Raw genomic sequence first — 23,409 nt, 5'->3', positions numbered from 1 at the left:
GTGTGAAAGACATGTTTGAATGGCTTCAGGTGATAGCCACAGCTGAGCTGTTTCCATCGAGGTGCAGCAGAAAAACAAGCCCACAGTGAGCTAAAATGTGAGGGGAGCAGAAAACACCCCAAAACTGCTTGGGGTTCAGAAGGTTAAAGCTTCACTCTGAACTCTGGTGTGACCAAAACATCACATTTTCAAACGACCACGCCCCTTCCATCAAATAAAACTCTCCCTCGCTGATTCACACTTTTTATTAAGTAATCTCTCTGGTCTCAGCGCCGCCTCCACTTCCTGTTTCGACAGGAAATACGTCACATGCAGGAAGCAGCAGGCGCGACTTCAAACAGCATCACACTGCTGCCTGGCCGTAACTTTCCACTGCTGTGTGTGTGTGTGTGTGTGTGTGTGTGTGTGTGTGTGTGTGTGTGTGTTCCCCTCTCCTCCCTGAAGCAGTTCAGCTGTTTCCCCTCCAGATGGCGCCGTGACGCTGCAGACAGTTTCCTCTGTTGTCAGTCGGCAGCAGAGGAGCTTGTAGAGCAGCAGTGAAGTCATGAGGATCAAAGTGTCTGATGGGACTAAAACATATTTTAGCACATTCAGAGTGAACGTTATTAGTTTAATTGTACAGATTCAGATCCCAGGTATGTGCAGCATCTGACTTTAGTTTAGTTGAGGAGTTTGTGACGGTTTGAGTAGGGTTTTATTTTTTTATATTGGGTTAAGGGGTGTCAGCCAGGTCTCTCTCCTGACATAAAAGATTTTCTTTTAAGAGTCAGTAGTCTGTTATTAGTCACAGTCAAACAAATGAAATAACCCTTACTCTTAACCCTTACTCAAATTCAACACAAAGGATGATTAAGTGTAAAACTTAACAACCCGAAAAGAACAGTGTTAAGTATGCAGTCAGTGAAACACACCACGTTTTCCTTGTGTTCAATAAAGGCAATTTATATATATATATCCACACAAAATACCAAACCCACAAGGCAAATTCAAATTATATAACAAAAAATTATTTTCAGTCCTTTCTTTTCTTGATTTGTTTTCACAAAATATAGAAACCAAAATTCAGTCCTTGTTTCCTTTGTTTTAATTCAAAAATAGTTTTCAAAACAAAATATTTTCAGTCCTTTTTCCACAAACAAAATCTTATCAGTCCTTTTTCTTTTTCTCACAATATTTATTTCAACAATAACAACAACAAAAAAAAAATAGTTAAGACTTTTTCTTTCCTTTCTTTCTTTTTTTTTTTTTTTTTCCAAAAACGCCACCATAGCAACCTGACACAGCACGTGCAAATGGAGCCGAAGGTGGCGGTCAGACACAAACAAACAAACAAACGTCACCGAGCAGCGGCACAGGAAACATGATGACGACGTGTTGATGTGTCCTGTCGTCTGCTCAGAGACCTCCAGCACCTCACACCGCTTTGGTGTTTTTACTCGAGCGTCTGAGAGCAGAAAATATCTCTGCTGAAAAAGTGAAAGTCGTGTCAGAGAAATCCTGACTCCCGTTACAGCAGGAGCTGTGCCGCCCTGATGCTGCTCCTCCTCCTCCTGCTCCTCCTCCTCCTCCTGCTCCACTTGATAGAAATTTGTGTAGAAATTTCAACTGTTGTGACACCTAAGGCCGCAGCGTGACGTCCATAGTGAATACACACACACACACACACACACACACAGAGCAGCACTCTGTACAGGGTGACACACTGTGGTTTTCCCCTCCTCACTGTACACAAGAATAACTGATGCAAATTCATCCTGGTGAAGTGACATCACAGCGCTGACACAGAGCTCTGTGTGTGTGTGTGTGTGTGTGTGTGTGTGTGTGTGTGTGTGTGTGTGTGTCAGACTGACACCTTGTTTCCACCTGGCTTTAACCTCCGTCCTGAGTGATCTGACCTCCAGCTGAACAGCAGCCGTGTGTCCTCAGTGTGACCTGAGGGCTGATCTCTCAGGGCCTCCAGGGGCCCTCAGGGGCCTCCAGGGGCCCTCAGGGCCTCCAGGGGACCTCAGACTCACCTGTCCTCTGTCTTCAGCTCTGGTCCAGCCCGACACCCTGACACAGAAACTCTCTCTGCTGCTTAATGGAGAAAAACACAAGCTGCCCGCCTGCAGGGGGCGCTGCAGGAGGAGCTCAGCTGCCTTGATAAGACATGAACTAAAAACATGATGAAAAGCCTTTTTTACATTTCGTGCCCCGAGGCGATTAAACACATTAGTTACTGCAGGAATACTACAGGAATACTGCAGGGATACTGCAGGGATACTGCAGGGATACTACAGGGATACTACAGGGATACTGCAGGGATACTACAGGGATACTACAGGGATACTGCAGGGATACTGCAGGGATACTACAGGGATACTGCAGGGATACTACAGGGATACTGCAGGGATACTGCAGGGATACAACAGGGATACTGCAGGGATACTACAGGTGACAGGGTGGACGTGCACCTGATTCACCATCCTGTGGGTTTAGCTGAGACAGTGAGAGAGGCCCCGCCCACCTGCACCTTCACAGATCCAGCCTCTCTCTCTCTCTCTCTCTCTCTCTCTCTCTCTCTCTCTCTCTCTCTCTCTCTCTCTCTCTCTCTCTCTCTCTCTCTATGGAGATAAAGTCAGGAATACTGAGTGCTAGTCAAATCTCAGAGGCTGCCACTTTAAAAAAAAAATCTATCTGAGTTATTTATTTTACTTTTATTTGTTGTATTTTAATTTTATTGTTTAATGCTTTTTTCTATTTTTATTTTTTTTTAAGGTCGAGATGTTCCATTCAGCTCTTTAATCAGTATTCCTGCTGTTTGTATTTCTTTCACTTTGTTTTTATTTTTTATTTTATGTGTTGCTTTTTAAATGTTTATTTATTTGTTTTTTTTTTTTCTAGTTAAAGATGTTCCAGTCAGTAGTACTGTTGTTTTATTATTTGTTTTACATTATTTGCATTTATTTTTTTTCTTTATTGTTTTATTGCTTTATTTATTTTACAATTTTTTTTTTTTTAGCTTTTTAAACATTATTTTTTTAAATTATTTTTATTTTATTTATTTATTTAAAAGCTTATTTTTTTACATTATATTTTTTAAATTTAAGTTTCCATTATTAAAGAGGCTGTATAATTTTGTTTTCTTTTTATAGCACCCAGCCTTTCGAACACGTGGGCAGACCACAGCTGCTGTATTTTAGGCGTGCGATGCGAGCGCACAGCTGCAGGGGAAGTGAGCTGCGTGCACGCTCTCCCACGCTCGTGCACTGCTGCCACACCGCTGCCTCAGTGCATTCTGGGAACTGACGAGAAGTGGGCGGGCCGAGAAGCGACGACACAGACGAGGAAACTTTGGGCTTCTTGATGTAGTTTTACTTTTTATATTTCACACCTGGGAGCTGCGCCTCCACCCGTGTGGGGATCCGAACACAAACCCACAGCTTTCAGTCCGTCTTCTCAAACCAAAGTTTAGCCTGCCCCCCTGCAGCGCCCCCTGCAGGTGGACAGTTTGTGAGTTTCTTCATGAAGCAGCTGCTCTTCACTTTGATCTGATCCATCAGCCGACAGTCACACAGGAGAGTTTCTCTGTCGGGGCGTCGGGCCGGACCACAGCTGAGGACGGCAGGTGAGTGGGCGGGGCTTCAGGCCGTCCCGGGTCACCTGTCTGTTTACACCTCTGATGTGATGTGGACCAAAGCGTCCCAGGCCTCTGAAGTCCCATGGAGCTCCTGTGAGATGAAGGTTCATCTTCACCGCCCGGCTGCTCCCTTCTGAAAGTTAGTCCCTTCTGCTCATTAGGTGATTCCTGTGGATTTTTTTTTTTTTTTTTGTGCTTTTCTCTGTGAGGAAGCTTTTTGCTTCAGAGACAGGAAAAAACTTAGTTCCTGTGTCGGTAAAACCACAACCAGCCAGCATGTCAGGGGTCAGCCCTTCAGGCTGAGCCAGGCCTGCACAGAGGGGATCTCAAGAATTAAAAAACTAAAGGAGGAAATCCTTGTTTTCATCTGGTTCAGTATCCTGTTAAAGTCAGACATTAAATTATGAAATTATCTAACTTCCATGGAACAGAGGTCCTCATGTCTCTCTGCCAGCTGCTCTCCTTTTAAATGACTTTGATTTGAGCATGAAGCATCTTGATCAGTCCTGAATTTGGCTTTTTGTCCTGTAAACCTGTGAAGCACAGAATAACAGGCTGTCTCCTTAAAAAGTAAAATGAAGGGCTTTGACACAGAGACAGGCTGATGGAGTTCATACCTGTAGAAACATGAAACACCTGGAGCTTGACAGTCAGTAACATGCAGATTTGAGCGCAGGGGCCTGAGTGTGAGTCACAGCATGTCAGGGCTCTGTGCCTTGCTCATGGGCTTTTGGACGGCGACAGGCTCCTTTGTTTTCTGAGTAAACGGCAGCAGGACGGGGTGTTGGCATGAGCTGCAGAGACACAACGAAAAGAGGAAACCCAAGCCCCGCCCACACTGTTTGATGAACAGGTGATCTCTGGGAAGTGCCGTGCAGAAATAAATGAACCCTCTTGATTTCCTCTTTTGTAAACCCTGAGGGAACAGAGAGTACCGCTCGACAAAAATAGCATGAAAAGACGTCTGAGTCTGCATTTTCTCTGCACTTTTCTTGTAAAACTTGTAAAACTCGGTCCTCTTTTTGTGTCTCTCACGCTCTCCCTTCCTCTCTCTCCCTCCTCCTCTCTGTCTTTCAGGAAGTGACGTCGTACCGATGGAAGGTGCGTCTCTTCTTGCTGAGCGTGAGCTGCTGTCTGGCTGCTGCCTATTTCTTCAGACGCCATAACAAATACTGCGAACCAGGAAGTAAGTGCCAAGCCTCCGCCGGCCCGCTAAAGGCCGTCAGGGTTTTACTGGACCCACATTCCAGCAACCAGACTGTCCGTCACTGAATAATGCAGCTCTAACAGAGAGCTGGAAGGATTTTGACACCAGGTGGAAGCCTGATGTTTTGTGTTGAGTTCCTCGAGGTCTTGGTGTCCTAATGTGGAGTTTTGGGGGATTTTTGACCATTTTTATTCATTCCTCAATGGTCAAAAATGGTTACATTTTATACCAAATCTGTGTATCTGGTATAAACCCAAAAACTGCTGCAGCAACAGTGATGGCCGTCAGATTCTTCCATCATAATGATCTAACCCTCACACACTATATTAAATAATAATAATAATAATAATAATAAATTAATCTTCAGGTTCCAGCTTTCAGACGATGTTCACCACTTCTATCTGGCTTCTGCTGTTGACCTTTGACCTCACCTTGATGCCAGGTGTGAAGGTCGGTCTCAGTGAGGTAAATCAAACTAGAGCTCAAACACTTCAGTCAGTCATTTGATACACAGAAAATTTATGAATTCGATTTTTTTTTTCGTCATTTATCCAGTAAAAACTCCGTCATCGTCTGATTCCAGCTCCTCTGAGCTGCTCAGGCTCTCCTCCTTCTCTCCATTCATCTCTTCATCACATTCATACTTTGGGTGCTGGTCAGACATTTGATCTGGATTCTGATCACTTCCCATCAGACTTGGGTTTTATTTTTCACACTGAATGATTAATCAATAATTAAGGCAAAAAAAAGATTATTCATCTTAGCTGCAGCCCTGAATCAGACCCAGCTGTTGACTGAGCGTGTTGTGTGCAAACAACTTACTGTTCACTCACTCACACACACACACAGACACACACACACACACACAGCTGTTGGCTATATAAAGGAGGGCTTGTTGCCTCCAGTAGCACGCTGCCTGCTGTGGTTAACAGCTTTCATAAGCATCGGTCCACACACAATAAAACACACCGCATCCAATCATGTCGTTATGCCGCGAGCCGCAGTGCAGAGCCGGAGCTTTCTGCTGAGTCATGCTTCAGCTGCACAGAGCCGGAGCTTTCTGCTGAGTCATGCTTCAGCTGCACAGCGTCAGCGCTGAATATCACATCTGAAAACTTGAATGTGAGAAGCCTCCCTGATGAAACGTTCCTCACAGTGTCACCACTTCATTAACTTCCTCCAATCCATCCCCCTGTTTTTTTTTTTTAAACGCCCACCTGGGGGGCAGGAGGGGGGAGGGGGACAGGAGAGGGGTTCCTGCGGCTCCTTAAAAAGTCTTAAAAAGCATCAAATTCATTGATCTAAAAGTGAGGTCATCATTGGTATTAAAAATGTCTTAAATCTTTCAAAAGTCTTAAAAATGCTTAGACATGGGAAGTAGATTTTTTTTTTTTTCAAAGCTGCCGTTTAAAATCTCAGTCACTGATAATGACTGTTTTTTAAAGACTTTCCCGCGTGCCTCTCTCAGTAACGTCGCTCAGATCAGGACAGCAGGATGGGAGTGAAGGAATCCCTCGTTCACAGTCAGAAACACAAAACTGCCAGTAAACAGCTGTGTGTGTGTGTGTGTGTGTGTGTGTGTGTGTGTGTGTGTGTGTGTGTGTGTGTGTGTGTGTGTGTGTGTGTGTGTGTGTGTGTGTGTGTGTGTGTGTGTGTGTGTGTGTGTGTGTGTGTGTGTGTGTGTGTGTGTGTGTGACACTGTGTGTTCACACAGAGCCAGAGACGTGCACACACACTCCTCAGGTCAGGGTTATGAAGTGTGTGTACATATGCCTCTGTGCTTTAAACCTCAGTCTTTGTCTGATTGTCTGCACGTGCACGAGCCTCGTGCACGCTCCCAGCCATAAATGGAGGTTGAAACGCTTCTAATCAGCTCATTTGCATATAAACAGCTGCTGCTGCTCGTTCAGTTTCTCAGACACGCAGACTAAGGTCAAACAGTTTTGCACGGAGCGGAGCCTCACACTGGTCAAATAATCTGGATTTTAGGGGCCAGCGTGCCGGGGCTTGGCAGTGTGAGCGGGCCCTCAGAGCCCAGCGAGCTCCTTTCCATCAGTGCCCCTCCCAGCTCATCATGATCAATACGACCTGATCAATCCACCCATCAGTCACATCTGGATTATGTGTCGCACACTGACACACACACATTCTCACGCACAAATATAACAATAATTTAAAAAAAACAAAAATAGATCAATAGGCTTGTACAAAATCATCCACACAGTGAAATTGGATCTAAAGGACAAAATATATTGAAATAATAAAGTTACTATAATGTCGTGTGAATTCCCACTTTCATGTTATTTTCTGCCACTTCTGCAGCAGCCTGCACTCTGTGTGTGTGTGTGTGTGTGTGTGTGTGTGCGTGTGTGTGTGTGTGTGTGTGTGTGTGTGTGTGTGTGTGTGTGTGTGTAGGTGTGAAGTCTGCAGGAAGGTACACACATTCTCTTTTATAAAATAGAAAATAGCGTCTCCATCTCTCTGTGTGCATGCAGTTCAGCTCAGTTCTGCTCAGTGAGTGTGACTGATGTGGGGTTTCTGTAAAATTGGTCCTAAATTTAATTCTGAGAAGCGTTCGAAAAATCAGAACACTCCCTGAGTGTGAGTGGCCTCAGGCAGTCGGAGCCCTGCTGAGGGCAGATGGAAGGTGAACATCACCTGAGAGCTGGGAGCTCAGCTCTGCTCATGAATCTGTAAAACGTTTTCTTTCAGGAGCCCATTCAGAGTTATAATAATAATGAACAGCGACTCCACTCCCTGTTGAGTTTAAGAGCGAGACTCCGTTATTTCATCTGAGGAAATTTAAAATGTCGTTACTTCGCAAATACGTAGTTTTTGAAATGGGTGCAGCAACATCCTCTTTGGACAGGAACCGCCGAGGTTTATGGGAAATGTGGTTTTAAGTCTGAGAAATGCTAAATACTACATGTTGCTCCGTTGACATGTTTCCTGGCAGCAGCGAGTTGCTGTCATGTTTTTCAAACTTCATCTTCATCAGTGCTGGATCTCAGGAAACGGTCCAATCAGATTAAAGTCTGAAGAGTCTCTGAAATGGTCTTTTATTCAGCTTCATACACACCGGGTGTGAAATGTCATAGAATTGTCTTAAATTTGAATTTACAAACTAGTATCATCATAAATCTAGCGTTCAGGTAATTTTCTAGTAATTATTTTGTAATTCTGTGGTGTTTCAGTGGTCTTTTTTTTTCTTTTTTTTTTTTAACTAATTCTCTTGTCTTTTTTGTAATTTTATTTTATTTATTTATTTAGTTAAGTTTAGGGTTTTTTGCTGTTTTGTTTTTTCCATTATTTTTTCATTAACTTCATTTTTTTATTATTATTATTTTTTTTTATTTTTGTGGAGATCAAGAAAGAAGTGAAGTGAATTTGCTGAGGTTCCTGCTGACCACCTGTCCCCCCCCCCCCCCCCCCCCACCCCCCCTTCTCCCTGCAGTCTACACTCTGTTTGCACTGTGTGAGTACCTGGTCGTCCTCTCCAACATGGCCTTCCACATGACCGCCTTCCTGGACTTCGGGAGCAAAGAGATGCTGGTGGCCACGCCCCCCGAGGACAAGCGCTACTGAGCAGGAGGCGGCGCCGCGGCCCGCCCACACGCCGACGACACGCCACGGCCCGCCCACACGCCGCGTTGGTAACGCCTCAGATGCAGACACACAGATGTTGCCACATGTCCACAACATCTGTAGGACACCTGTACCTAAAGGTCAGAGGTCCTCATGGCCTCGTGTGGCTCAGGTGTTCATAGTGGAGAAATCTGAAAGAAGAGCAGATTAAAATCCCTGATTCAGACAAATCAGGGAGAGAAGAAGAGACTCGGTCCCACGTCTGATCACCTGCTGGAGGACACGTCTGAGACGGACGTTAACGAAGCGCTCGCCTCTGAATCAGGACGTATTTAAGGACATTTACCAAAGACGTGAGAGCCCCTTCTGCTCCGAGCCCCCACCTTCCCATGTGGGACGGGGCGCTGCAGGCTCTCAGAAACATGTTGGTTTGAATGAAACTGTTGACTGGAAGCTGTTTTCAGTTCATTTAGAGACGATTTAGCACTTTGATTTGATTTGATTTGATTTTTAGGAGAAAGTTTTCAGGTTCAGGATGAATTTCTACACCAGGACTGAAGACAAACGGCAGTCCTGCTCCCCCCCCCCCCCCCCCCCCCCCCCCCCCCCCCCTCATCCCCCCATCCTGAGACGACTGAATGAATCTGGTTGGCTGCACGTCAGGGGCCACACAGGTCCCACTGCAGACTCGCTTTGCTGATTCCAGTAAAAACCAGAAAACTGAAGTAAAACCTCCAGAAGCCCCAGCAGACTGGGGGGGGGGGGGGGGGGGGGGGGTGTCCTCCACTTTAGCCTCTTTCTCTTGAAATCAGGCAGGTAGCCTCCCGGTCACAGCCAGGGACTCGCACCGCAACTCTCTGAGGGCTCAAAGGCACTTCAGCAGAGAGCGCTGCATCTCACTTCCTCCTGGCTGAGTTTTTTTTTTTTTTTTTTCCCACCGTTTGATTGGAGGCAGAAAGCGTGAACAGTCAGTCAGTGTGAGGCAGTGTGAAGCTGCTGGTGTGTGAAGGTTTCACATTTGGAAATACCCGCTCATCTTTTTTTAACGGGACGCCCCGCCAGCGGCCCGGAGGAGGAGGAAGTGTCTCTGCTAAGGCACAGAGGGGAAGCTGCTCACCGTCAGCTGGGCCTGTGGTTATTACTCATCCATAAACTGGACTCACATGCTGACTGCTCACCACACACACACACACACACACACACACACACACAATACTGCCATTGTGATGACCAGTACATTTGTATGTTGAGGGTTTTTTTTTTTTTTTTTTTTTTGTTCAGTTTGAGTCTCTGAGTCGTGACAGGAGCCGTTAAAACTGACAGGGCTCAGGTCAGTTTGTGGGTTTGAGTCCCACCGTAAGCTGCAGGACACTGAGCTGCTGCAGGACACTGAGCTGCTGCAGGACACGTCTCTGCTGCAGGACACGTCTCTGCTGCAGGACACTGAGCTGCTGCAGGACACGTCTCTGCTGCAGGACACTGAGCTGCTGCAGGACACGTCTCTGCTGCAGGACACTGAGCTGCTGCAGGACACGTCTCTGCTGCGGGACACGTCTCTGCTGCGGGACACGTCTCTGCTGCAGGACACTGAGCTGCTGCGGGACACGTCTCTGCTGCAGGACACGTCTCTGCTGCGGGACACGTCTCTGCTGCGGGACACGTCTCTGCTGCAGGACACTGAGCTGCTGCGGGACACGTCTCTGCTGCGGGACACGCCTCTGCTGCGGGACACTGAGCTGCTGCAGGACACTGAGCTGCTGCGGGACACATCTCTGCTGCAGGACACGTCTCTGCTGCGGGACACGTCTCTGCTGCGGGACACGCCTCTGCTGCAGGACACGCCTCTGCTGCAGGACACGTCTCTGCTGCAGGACACGCCTCTGCTGCAGGACACTGAGCTGCTGCGGGACACTGAGCTGCTGCGGGACACGTCTCTGCTGCGGGACACGTCTCTGCTGCGGGACACGTCTCTGCTGCGGGACACGCCTCTGCTGCAGGACACGCCTCTGCTGCAGGACACGCCTTTGCTGCAGGACACGTCTCTGCTGCAGGACACGTCTCTGCTGCGGGACACGTCTCTGCTGCGGGACACTGAGCTGCTGCGGGACACTGAGCTGCTGCGGGACACTGAGCTGCTGCAGGACACGTCTCTGCTGCAGGACACGTCTCTGCTGCAGGACACGTCTCTGCTGCGGGACACTGAGCTGCTGCAGGACACGTCTCTGCTGCAGGACACGTCTCTGCTGCAGGACACTGAGCTGCTGCGGGACACTGAGCTGCTGCGGGACACTGAGCTGCTGCGGGACACGCCTCTGCTACGGGACACTGAGCTGCTGCAGGACACGTCTCTGCTGCAGGACACGTCTCTGCTGCAGGACACTGAGCTGCTGCAGGACACTGAGCTGCTGCAGGACACTGAGCTGCTGCGGGACACTGAGCTGCTGCAGGACACTGAGCTGCTACGGGACACTGAGCTGCTGCGGGACACTGAGCTGCTGCAGGACACTGAGCTGCTGCGGGACACGCCTCTGCTACAGGACACTGAGCTGCTGCAGGACACGTCTCTGCTGCAGCTCCAACCCTCCAACCCCAAAAGACATCACAGAATCCACCAGAGAGAAATACCCCAAAACATGGTTTTGGACACCGTGTGTGTGTGTGTGTGTGTGTGTGTGTGTGTGTGTGTGTGTGTGTGTGTTCAGGACACAGAGGGACAACATTCATGGACATAAAACCTGTGAGAGTTTGTTCTGTCGTGCACTAACAGATCCACATGTCCTCAGTTATTCTGAAGGAAACGGGGAAACCCTGTTCACTTCTCCCACAAACAATTTGATTTTATTGATCCAGAAGTCCAGGAAATCCAGATCAGACCAAAATGATGATTTACATTCTGTCATGCAGCTCCGGCTCTGAGCGGCTGCCGCTGTGAAAATAAATCTGAGTCAGTGTCATCATCCCTGATGTTACACGACATTTTACAGAGTTTAATGATCTGTGCTCTTTGAAGACCAAGTGAAGAGAAGTTTGTCCTTGTTTGTGGCAGCAGCACACTCCTCTGCCGTCTGAGCTTTAGAGACTCGACGTGCTGAGGAGGTGAAGCTGAGGAGGTGAAGCTGAGGAGGTGAAGCTGAGGAGGTGAAGCAGAGCAGCCTCGGGGATATTTTCAGAAACAGCAGTGAGTTTGAAACTGGTGTTGAAACGCCTCAGCGATGCGTCATAAATGCCAAACGATGCTGATTTAGAAAAGCGCTCGGGGAGATTTCCTCCTCGTTTCAGCGCTCAGAGGGTTTGGACGCTGCAGGAAGTAAAAATCACATCACCAGTTTTGTTTTGAGTGTCGAGCCACTCGCTAAAAAAAACCCCGATTTTCTGCACGGTTCATGTCTTTCACAGAAGAGGAAGCAAAAAGAAGGAACAGGAAATCAAATGTTGAGTTTTTTCAGCTCGAAGAAAGTCGTTTCCCATCAGCTGTTTGTGTGACGGACAGCCCAGCTCCAGAACACACACACACACACTTTAAAGGGGTGCCACACAAAACCGCTGAGCGTCACGAGGCGTGGTGGGCGGGGTTTGGGTTATCAGGGAAGTGGGTGGCACAGGTATGTCATGTGCATCACTAGCAGGAAGTGGGAGGGGCCTGGCGTGGGAAGAGACTCGACGGGGTTTTGGCGAGCTGCTGGAATTGAACCCCTCACCCTGGCTGTGCTAGTGCCTTGCTCACTGCCTTGAGCGACTCAGCACCACGAGTTGAAGCGAGCACAATTTTCTTTTTCCTTTTTTTTTTTTTTTTATACATATTTCAAGTATTTTAACGAAGACGTCGTCAGGATTTGGTTTTGTTCAGTTTAAAGTCACTGATTGAATTTTTTCACACTGAAACGCATCACAGCTGCACTCAGCCCTGATTGGCTCCCTCACCGAGGAAGTGAAATCAGCCAATCAGAGCAGTTTGCAGCATTTGAACTCGGCTGTTTTACTTCATTAGATTTAGAGGAGCTGCTGCTGCTGTCGGCCAATCAGAGTGCAGTATTGTCTTCATTCAGTTTGAAGTCGTGAAGGAGCGGCTTTTTGAAGATGTAGGGGCGGGGCTTAACACAGGTGTCTTTCAAAAGTGCCAGCCAATGAGAGCGCAGTCAGGGAGCGGCGGCATGGTCGCTCAGAAATGTTTTTCAGAGGCAGGACTGAGATCTGCACCTGAAGGAGGCAACAAGCACAAACACCGTAAATGTCCTGAAGTCGCAGGTCAGCAGGTGAATATCCTCACCTGGAAAACGAGCCGCTGTTCATTTCATTGTGACTTTAAATTAGAATGGTTGTTAAACTGATGCAGATCATGATGGCGATGAGAAAATAAAATCATAAAACTTATGGGACCAAGAGAAACTCCTGAGGTTATGATGTTTTATAATGTGTTGTAATGTGCTCACAAAGCCTCAGTGTGTGTGTGTGTGTGTGTGTGTGACTGAATGTAGCACTGTGTGTTGTGCTCACCTGGTGCTCAAAATTAAATAATAAAAATCATCAGTAATTTTTATCCTGCTGTTTTTCTGTCTCTACCTTCTGGTCCAATCAGTCTGCTGTTTCTGCTGTTTTCTGCTTTTTTTTTTTTTTCCATTTTTATGTTTTGTCTGAAATCGAGTGCATTCCCTCAAAGGTTTCAGAGCGTGAACTATTTTAACCCTATAAAGCCTGAACTATGAAAGAATTGGCAGAAAACTCCAACTTTTTGAAATTGAACCCTTTATTTAGTCCTATAGCAAAATGTAAAAAAAAAAAAAAAAAAAAAATATGTTATTACATTTTCTGGTGTATCATATATGACAGCAGTTGAAGTGCTGATGGTCCAGGGTGAACAGGGGAAGTGTCAGAAGGTAAACAACAGGATTTTGGTCCAGTATTGATTAAACTGAAACAGAATGTGTTATTGATAACGTCTATCATTTATGATACAGATGGCTCTACAGGGTTAACATGCTGTTTTCATTTCCCTGTTGTGGCTCTTGTCCTGTCAGAGTCCTGAGGGCAGAATCAGCTCCTCTGGTCCACCTGCTGCTCACGGGAGGGGTTTGCACAAAACATCCAGTTTAAAGGTAGAGATCAGCGTGACCAATCAGCTGACAGCTGACCAATCAGCTGCCTGCGCCGTTCATCTGCATTTTTATGGTTTTGCGCCGGAGCGACACAAACAGGAGCGACTCGCAGGTCTGCAGAAACGCCTGTGCTCACCTTCATGAGCCTCCACCCGTCCCATCACCTTCGTGACCTTCCACCCGTCCCGTCACCTTCGTGACCCTCCACCCGTGGGACCCCGTGGTGGTAAAGAAAAGTGTGTGTGTGTGTGTTTCTGTTGTTGGAGTGAAGCACTGTTCTGTGCCGGGCTGTGGCCACATCCAGCTACTTTGGCAGGTACAGGCACATGTGAGGAATGTTGTGTGTCTGTGTGTGTGCGTGTGCGTGTGCGTGTGCGTGTGCGTGTGTGTGTGTGTGTGTGTGGAGGTGCAGAGAGAGAGGTGACACTGAGGAGAAGCTGCTGCTTTTTACTCATTTGATCAGGATTAATCTGGATTAGGATCCACTTGAGGGTTCAGATTACAGGGTTAGAAACATAGTCATTTGTGTGTGTGTGTGTGTGCACTCAGTCAGAAGGAATCCAAAGCATTTGTGAGTCACAGTGTTGTCATGACAACTGGCAAAATTCTCTTTTTCTTCTCAAAAATATTTTTAAAAAGTCACTGCTTTGGTATTTCTTCTTTTCTTCATTCCACACTAATAATAATAACAATAATGATAATACTAATAATGATGATAATAATAATGATGAAAACAGAATAAAGTTTAAAGAGGAAAAGTCTCAGCGCTCTCATGCTGTTTCTTTTCGAAACGTCACAAAATCAACCGGATCCTCACGTCTGATTGTTCATGCTTTGAATTTAATGGTTTCATGGTTTTTTATTCATAAGTTCAAACAGGAAACAGTTGATGTAGCGAGTGTTTCTGCTGCAGGAGTTGTGCATCTTTTTGTGGCAGGCCAAAACAAACAAACAAACAAACAAACAAACAAACAAGGTGAAGACTCAGGCGTGGCTGCAGAGCGCTCGGAGGGAAACGTCGTTTTCCTCGACATTCTCAGTGAAACAGGCAGACGCTCGCCTCGGAAACAACTTTATTCTCAGTTTGAGTCAGAACACAGCGACGCAGCGCAGACAGGTCTGAGTAGACAAGTCCGCGCAGACGAGTCCGCGCAGACGAGTAGACGAGTCCGAGCAGACGAGTCCACGCAGATGAGTCCACGCAGATGAGTCCACGCAGACGAGTCCACGCAGAGCCCGAGCAGACAAGTACGAGTAGACGAGTCCGAGCAGACGAGTAGACGAGTCCGAGCAGACGAGTCCACGCCGACGAGTCCGAGCAGACGAGTCCGCGCAGACGAGTATGAGTAGACGAGTCCGAGCAGATGAGTAGATGAGTCTGCGCAGACGAGTACGAGTAGACGAGTCCGAGCAGATGAGTAGATGAGTCCGCGCAGACGAGTCCACGCAGACGAGTACGAGTAGACGAGTCCGAGCAGATGAGTAGATGAGTCCGCGCAGACGAGTCTGCGCAGACAAGTACGAGTAGACAAGTCCGAGCAGATGAGTAGATGAGTCCGCGCAGACGAGTCCACGCAGACGAGTCCACGCAGACGAGTACGAGTAGACGAGTCCACGCAGACGAGTACGAGTAGATGAGTCCGAGCAGACGAGTAGACGAGTCCGCGCAGACGAGTCCGTGCAGACGAGTCCACGCAGAGTCCGAACAGACGAGTCCGTGCAGACGAGTCTGCGTCGCAACACAAACAGCAACTGCACAATCAACCACATCGAACACAAAAAACATAAATTACATCAGATTTGACATTAAATATAAACGTAACAGGAGCATTTGATGAGCACAAAACCCTGTGGGGGGCTGATTGAAAAGCGCAGTTTTGTCTAACACGATAATAACGAGCAAAAAGAATAATAATAATTATTAAAAAGAAAATAAAGTTTTAAAAGAAAGAAGGTTAAGATCAAGTTAAAAAAGATTTTTTTGACAAAAAAAATTAAAAACAAAAACAAAAAGAAACATTAAAAATATTAAATAAATATTGAAAAATTACAAAAAAAATCAAGACTGAAAAAACATTCAAATGCTGAAGCAGACGTGTTTTCCTATTGAATCTCACATTAGTCACAAAACAGAGCATCCAGCCTGTCCCCCCTGAGGAAGAGGGGCCCCTGAGGCTGAAATCTTTGCGAAAGGCACCTGAACGCAGCATCACAAAAAAAAAAAAAAAAAAACCCTAATCAGTTTGATCATTATCAATATTTGTGTGTGGAGACTCTCAGTCATCCAGGTCCTGATATGCAGGTCAGGTTTGAACAAAGTGGACTGGACTTGTCAGGGAGGAGGAGCCAAACGTCTGAAATCTACTATCAAGTCCCGCCCACTTTGTTCACACCTGAGCTGCATTCTCACTGTAGTTTTCCTGTGGTAAGCAAACTAGAGTTAACTATGAGTGTTGGCAGTACAGCCATAGTTAGGACTATGGTTAAGTACCATAGTAGTATTTCATGCTACTTATTAAATAATTGTGTAATTTTAATTCTTAGTATTTAATGCAATTTTTGCTTTATTTTGGTAATTGATACTGTAGAGACGATTGCTGGGAATAAATTCTTCACATTTTTAAAAATATATTTATATTACTTAATTAATTTTAACATGTTTTTCGTCATTGTGGTGACAGTGGAAGCGTGGTGGCACCGTGGTTAGGAGTGCGGTAACCAGAGTTACCATGAAGTCAAAGCAGTGGATGAAAACCACAGGAGAGTTTCTGGAGCTCAGAGCGATCCTGCCTGCTGTTTATTCTGTTTGCTGACCAGATTATATTGTTTCTTCAGAAATAAAGCCATGTGAGCCAGATTATAGCAGAAATCTTGATACTTTGGACCATGTAAAAGTACTAATGACTTACTAATGACAAGGCTGTAAAAGACCTGGACCTGTGGGCTAGAATATAAAGTGTAAATAAAAACTTAGATGATGGTTCATTTTAGAAACAGTCCAGTCAGAGTGATGCCGACCTCCAGCTGCAGGAAACTAACTCGGCCTCTTTGCTGTTCAAGCTGCCGGTCAGGAGCCTGTAAACCTCAGGTAAAGCCTTGGAGCAGCGCCGCTCTGACCAATCAGAACCGGTCAGGTGGAAGGTTGCCGCGGTTCATTTTCACAGCGAGATGCTGCTGCTCATTCGGCATCATGTTTACAGGAGGGCAGGCTGGGAAACCAGGGGATTATGGGTGCACAGAATATGCCAGAGGGAAAGGAGAAGAAGTCCAGTTTCACCATTTTTTGAGGGGACGGTCCCTTAAAAGCTGAAAAATGCCACTAAAATGAGTTCACACAGGCAAAAAAAATAAAAACTAAAAATTAAAAAAGCAGCAGCGGTGATGTTCACAGGCAGAAGGTGTGCAAGTGGACCGTCCTGTACCTGAAGCTCACAGGTTTGATAACAGCTCGTGTGTCCATCAGTGCAGCAGGACACCGGAGCTCCTCCTGCTCACACTGCAATGCATTCTGGGTTCACATCCTGATTTGCATCGATGAACTCAAAGTTTGTGAGCAGCGCAGCTCCCAGAGTCCATCAGCCTTCGAGCCAAACTCTCTCAGTGACTGTCCACAGGCTGGACCCGAGGCTGGGTAACACTTTATTTGAAGTTGTTCATCAGACCGCAGTCACACTGTAAGACTGTCTTAACCGCAGTCTGCGTTTAAAACGTGGAGCTTTTTATCTGAAGGAATTCTGCGGCCGCGTCCCGACCTGAGAGCGAGCAGCATCACACACACACACCGGAGGAATGCTTAGCACGTTACATTTTAAAAATACATCCAGTTCTGGTTAATAAGATGGTGCAATACATTTTCTTTTTTCATACACAAACAAACAAACGTGCAGATATCATAAATTATTATGAAGGGCTTAAGACCTCTGCACACCGACTCCATCATTTTTTTCTGAAATGGTCGCAGATTTAAAAATAAATACGTTGTCATGTTGTGTCGATCACGTTTCCAAGACGTGAAGACGGCGTGCAGGACCGGCTCGGCGCCACGCCAGACCGGAGCTGCTGGGAAACTCTGAGAGCGTCCGGCTGATCCAGGACCAGCAGCTCCAGCTCAGGATCACATGGGAACCAGGCTTTCTTTCTGTCCCGTGTTGGGAATTTTATAACAAACAGAACAAGACGTATCGAACTCGGTGTGCACACTTTCTGTGTGTAATCTGCCACCTCATTTTTATCAGGTGACAGATTAAAAAAAAACAAAAAAAACAAACAATAAATGTGGACTTGGTGTGCCGAGGCCTTCGGTCCTGAAAACGCTAACAAATCAGAGACAAACGATGGCATGACTTTGTTTATTGACCTTCATGAAACAGGCGTTCATATTGATTATTGCTGATCACAGCGATCACGTCACGGCTCTGTCAGTGTTGCTTACAACTGGAGATAAAGTGTTACCGCGGCTTGACCCTCAGTCACATCCTGGTCTGAGCTGCCAGGTGACCTGCAGCCGGCCTGAGATCCGGCTGAAGCTGGTTTTCACCGCGGCCGTCGTGGGTCCGTTCACGTGTGCCGTTCTGCATCCCCGGTCAGAGTTTGTTTTTTTTATTGCTGAGAGGAAAACGGCGAGGCCGGAGCGCCACTGGTCAGGGCGGCACCGGGCCCCGTGCAGGCAGGACAGGACAGGACAGGACAGGTGAGCTCACCTGCTGGCCTGAGCGTGGCGGGACACAAACTGACGGGTCAGTTCGTGACAGAAAAAGGCACCGAGTGACTTTGACTTTGGACAGGTTCTTCTTCTTTTTTTTTTCTTTCTTTTTTTTTTTTTTTAACATTGATGCGCGGCTGTGAACCTGAACACAACCTTGATATGTTACGAAGAGCTTCATATCTGTGGGATGAGAGGCTTTGGCATCTTCATCTACTGACTCTCTCTCTCTCTTTTATCTCTCTCTCTCCCTGTCTCTCTCTTTCTGTCTCTCTCTCTCTCTGAATAAAATCCTCTAAACCTGATGAGTCCAAATCAGACTCGTTTCTTTATGTTCCTCATTCTTATTTACATGAGCTCTTTACTTTGTGTTTCTCTTTCCTTTCTTCTCAGTCTGCTCTTTCCCCTGACCCCCCCCCCCCAAAAAAAAACCCCAAAAAACAAAACACACTAAAAAACCCTTCCATCCCTGTTCCTGAGGACTGTCCCACTTCGATGTCCCAAACCCGTCTGAAGCCCCAAACTTGCCTTATAAAATTGTCTCTAAAGATAATAAAAAGTTAAATTCTAACCAAACTTATTTTTCAACATAATTTTCGCCCCTGAGCTCCAGACGTTTGGCTCCGCCCAGGTGAGCGCGAGGCGGCGGTGGCCTACAGCAGCACGCAGGGCTTCTTGGTGACGGCGGGCTGCGGGTTCAGGAAGGCCCTGACGGCCTCGGCGAACACGTCCTTGATGCCGTCCTGGTTGAGGGCGGAGCACTCCAGGTAGCGCATGGCGTGGATCTGCCGGGCGAGGGCGGCGCCCTGCTGGTGGGTGACGGGCGTCTGGTTCTGCTCCTTCAGCTTCCTCTGAATCTCACCGTCGTTTCGGAGGTCGCTCTTGGTGCCGACCAGGAGCACCGGCACGCCGGGACAGTGATGGGACACCTGGAAAAAAACCTCTATGTTACCAAGTGACTCCGTCTCAGGAAGAATTATTCAGGAACAATAATAATCATAAGAGAAAGAACCTTTAAAATTCTGATTAACTTTAAAAAATTTTAAACTCAAAACAAATATATTTTAAGGATGAAAAAGAAAAAATGCTCAAGCGTTGTTTATGCAGCATACTTATATATTTATACTGAAAATATCCTCTTTGACTTATTGAACAAGAATCTGTCAGGATTGGTTGATTGAATCTAAACCCTGAATAAACACACAGCAGCCAAATGGAAGCTGAACAGACGTCTGCTGTCCGGAGCTGCTGCCTTCAGGGAAATCAGGACCTGAACATCTACAGTTTGCGTGTTTGGGTTGAGAAGCGGTTCGCCTCCTGCAGGTGTGCAACACCTGGCCAGGTGTGTCTCTGTGGACGCTCTGACCTCGGGGTGCCACTTGTGCTTGACGTTCTCGTAGGAGGCGGGGCTGGAGATGGAGAAGCAGATGACGAAGACGTTGGTCTGCGGGTAGGACAGCGTTCGCAGCCGGTCGTACTCCTCCTGCCCCGCCGTGTCCCACAGGTTCAGGCTGATCGTCCGGCCGTCCACCGTCACCTGAACGCACCACAGACACAGCAGCTGAGTGCAGCACGACACCAGGACACGACACCAGGACACGAGTCATGACACAACACCGGGACACGAGTCATGATATGACACCAGGACACGAGTCATGACACGACGCCCGGACACGAGTCATGATACGACACCGGGACACGAGTCATGACACGACACCGGGACACAAGTCATGACACAGCACCGGGACACGAGTCATGACACGACACCGGGACACGAGTCATGACACGACACCAGGACACGAGTCATGACACGACACCGGGACACGAGTCATGACACAGCACCGGGACACGAGTCATGACACGACACCGGGACACGAGTCATGACACGACACCGGGACACGAGTCATGACACGACACCGGGACACAAGTCATGACACAGCACCGGGACACGAGTCATGACACGACACCGGGACACGAGTCATGACACGACACCGGGACACGAGTCATGACACGACACCGGGACACGAGTCATGACACAGCACCGGGACACGAGTCATGACACGACACCGGGACACGAGTCATGACACGACACCGGGACACGAGTCATGACACAGCACCGGGACACGAGTCATGACACGACACCGGGACACGAGTCATGACACGACACCGGGACACGAGTCATGACACGACACAGCATGACACGGCATGAAAAAACATGACACGACACAACACGACATATGACATGACGTTACAACATGAAGCGACGTGACACGGTGCTACATGACACGTTACGGCACAACACGACATGTCACTTCCAAATGCCACGCTACAACACGACATGACTTAAAATTTAACATTACCTCTAGATCATCTAAAGTTCGTTGCAACAGGACCGAGTTGAATCTAGGTTTTGAATAAAAACTAAACTGAGATATGAAGACAGATTCAAATTTAATCTTCCTCAATTTTAAACAAGTTTCAAAGTTTGTCGAAACATAATTTAATGTTAAACTGGTTCAACGGTGAGTTCGACAGCCACTCGCTCACAGTGAATTTAACTCGTGTCCACTGAACACGACTCTTCCCACAGCCACTGCTGGAAGTGGCTAAACTCTGGTAGCTTTAGCCAGCTTGCTTAAGGTTAAGAAAAGGTCATGGCTAACTTTAGGAAATGTTAAGCCGACGTACACCGGCAGGAAACAGACTTCCAGAAGAAACAGGTCACTTTGAGAGCTGTGCTGGCTGTCACAAAAGATAAAATATTTACTGTTTTTAACTGTACTGCTATATCATGAAGTGTCATGAGACCAGGCTGGCAATTTTGCATAATGCACCTTTAAAGGACCGTCCTAATGTTTGACTCTCCACATTTTCCATGTGAACAAACCATTTATCAACTAAAGATTTCACAACAGAGTCAGAATGTGAGTTTGTGGTTGAAGCAGCCGCCTCATAATGTTCTGCTCAACACTCAGAAACAACACAGCTGATGATTGGCTGTGGAAAGCAAAACGTTTCCCCGCTTAGGGACTATTTTCCCTGGCGGAGGAGGAGGAGGAGGAGGGAGCGCTTCAGTGTGAAGAAGTTCTGAAAAGCCAACAGTGCTGCTGCTTTTAGGAAAACTCATGTGGAGGACTTTATTGGGCTGATGGAAAACTGGAGTGAAGAAAGTGTGAAGGCTCTGAAAGTTCATGTTCATATCGTAGTGGAATGAATGGAAACCAGCGGCTGGAGGAAAGGGAGGAGGAGTGATGTGGCAGCTCTGAAACCCCACTGCTCGCTCTGGGAGGAGAGCAGAGGAACGTTCTGGAGAGGAACCTCTGGACATGCAGAGGAACTGGTCCACTGCAAAAACGCAAAATCTTACCAAGATTATTTGTCTTATTTCAAGTCAAAAATGTCTTATTTCTAGTCAAAATATCTCATTACACTTAAAATAAGACATGATCACCTCAGAAGTAAATTGTTTTTAGACCATTTTCACTTGTTTCAAGTGAAAATTTGCTTGAAATAAGTGGAAATTTGCTTGTTTCATTGGCAAAATTTGCCAGTGGAAAAAGTGAAAATTCACTTGAAATAAGTGAAAATTAGCTAGAAACAAGAACCAAATTTTGCCAATGAAACAAGCAAATTTTCACTTGTTTCAAGCAAATGTTCACTTGAACAAAGAGACAATTGTCTAAAACAAGTTACTTCTGAGGTGATCATGTCTTATTTAAGTGTAATGAGATATTTTGACTAGGAATAAGACATTTTTGACTTGAAATAAGACAAATAATCTTGGTAAGATTTGGAGTTTTTGCAGTGCTTTAAAGACCTGAAGCAGCTGCAGTCGGTTTATTAACGTATTAACTGCACCTGCTTTAGATTAACTTGTTCATTAATTGATTCATTGTACCTGCTGATTTAATTTGCATCTGTAAAATGTTCTGAAACACACACACACACACACACACACACACACACAGACTGACCTGGCTGCTGTAGTTGTCGAACACAGTCGGGATGTACTCTTTGGGAAAGGCTCCGGTGGTGTAGGAGATGAGCAGGCAGGTCTTCCCCACCGCTCCGTCACCCACAACCACACACTTGATGCTCTGCATGATGACCTGACCTGTGACCTCTGACCTCTCAGCAACCTGCAGCGCACACACACACACACACACACACACACACAGAGTAAGCTTGTTATCCACCTGTGGGGAAAGTCCACTCACTGCAGCAGAATGGCACATAGAAAAACTTCAGTAACAGTAGGAACAGAGCAAATAAAACCTAAATACCTTAATAAACTGTAATAATAACTTAAAAACAGTAAAACCTGTTAGGGCAGAAACGTATGGATGAATGTATGACACGTGGAGTGCATTGATGATAAAGTTATAGATGCTGCTGTGAATGCTCTCAATAAATTCAAACTGAAAACATTCAAACAAGAGCAACACTGTACAGTGTGATAAATCCCATGTTCTCTTCAGTTCTCCCTCTGGGTTCCTGAAGGTGTCAGATGTGTGTTTGTGGTTTCAATCTGCTGCCGTGGTCGTGGAGCGAGGACGTTTGTTCGCTCTGAGCGGGAAGACGAGACCAGACAAATCCAGAAAGTGGATCAGTGGTTGAAGCTGGAAACAAGGAGGAAGAAGAGAAGAAGCAGCAGAAACACAAACAAGAGAATCTGCTCAGCATCAGGTTGTTGGTTCACCCTGATGGAGCTGGACTGACCCTCTGACCACAGGAGGCTCAACTGGTCAGGACCAACTGGACCGACCCTCTGACCACAGGAGGCTCAGCTGGTCAGGACCAACTGGACTGACCCTCTGACCACAGGAGGCTCAACTGGTCAGGACCAACTGGACTGACCCTCTGACCACAGGAGGCTCAACTGGTCAGGACCAACTGGACCGACCCTCTGACCACAGGAGGCTCAACTGGTCCAACTGGACTGACCCTCTGACCACAGGAGGCTCAACTGGTCCAATTGGACCAACCCTCTGACCACAGGAGGCTCAACTGGTCAGGACCAACTGGACTGACCCTCTGACCACAGGAGGCTCAACTGGTCCAATTGGACCAACCCTCTGACCACAGGAGGCTCAACTGGTCAGGACCAACTGGACCGACCCTCTGACCACAGGAGGCTCAACTGGTCCAATTGGACCAACCCTCTGACCACAGGAGGCTCAACTGGTCAACCAACTGGACTGAC

General features: G+C 46.9%; 3 protein-coding genes across 8 annotated transcripts in view; 2 read left to right on the top strand and 1 right to left on the bottom strand.

The window, feature by feature from the left end:
• Positions 1 to 23,409, top strand: part of LOC115371252 (post-GPI attachment to proteins factor 2) — a 33,057-nt gene that overhangs the window by 7,303 nt on the left and 2,345 nt on the right. For 3 of the 6 annotated variants that reach the window (XM_030068491.1, XM_030068489.1, XM_030068490.1), the window contains exons 5-6: positions 4,697 to 4,805; positions 8,281 to 8,991. In XM_030068491.1, the coding sequence (XP_029924351.1) occupies positions 4,697 to 4,805; positions 8,281 to 8,411 (240 nt within the window). In that variant the 3' untranslated portion in view covers positions 8,412 to 8,991. Of the gene's footprint in view, positions 1 to 4,696; positions 4,806 to 8,280; positions 8,992 to 13,426; positions 14,719 to 16,185; positions 17,028 to 23,409 lie in introns of those variants that run through there. The other 3 variants (XR_003929343.1, XR_003929344.1, XM_030068492.1) reach the window with 3 other exon arrangements.
• On the top strand, positions 9,713 to 11,299 carry LOC115371556 (uncharacterized; the record flags this gene model as incomplete). The annotated part of the gene is made up of 2 exons (XM_030068998.1): positions 9,713 to 10,642; positions 10,967 to 11,299. Coding segments are annotated over 2 exons (1,107 nt in total), but the record flags the coding sequence as incomplete, so codon positions are not given.
• Positions 18,314 to 23,409, bottom strand: part of LOC115371257 (rho-related GTP-binding protein RhoG-like) — a 16,504-nt gene continuing 11,408 nt past the window's right edge. Inside the window, exons 2-4 of the mRNA XM_030068499.1 lie at positions 22,181 to 22,345; positions 19,573 to 19,743; positions 18,314 to 19,135 (exon numbers count right to left, since the gene is read on the bottom strand). Of these exons, the coding sequence (XP_029924359.1) occupies positions 18,860 to 19,135; positions 19,573 to 19,743; positions 22,181 to 22,309 (576 nt within the window). The 5' untranslated portion in view covers positions 22,310 to 22,345 and the 3' untranslated portion in view covers positions 18,314 to 18,859. The remainder of the gene's footprint in view (positions 19,136 to 19,572; positions 19,744 to 22,180; positions 22,346 to 23,409) is intronic.

This window comes from Myripristis murdjan, chromosome 14, assembly GCF_902150065.1.
Source record: "Myripristis murdjan chromosome 14, fMyrMur1.1, whole genome shotgun sequence".
NCBI classification, from domain to species: domain Eukaryota; kingdom Metazoa; phylum Chordata; class Actinopteri; order Holocentriformes; family Holocentridae; genus Myripristis; species Myripristis murdjan.
This window is presented reverse-complemented; position numbering and strand designations above follow the sequence as displayed.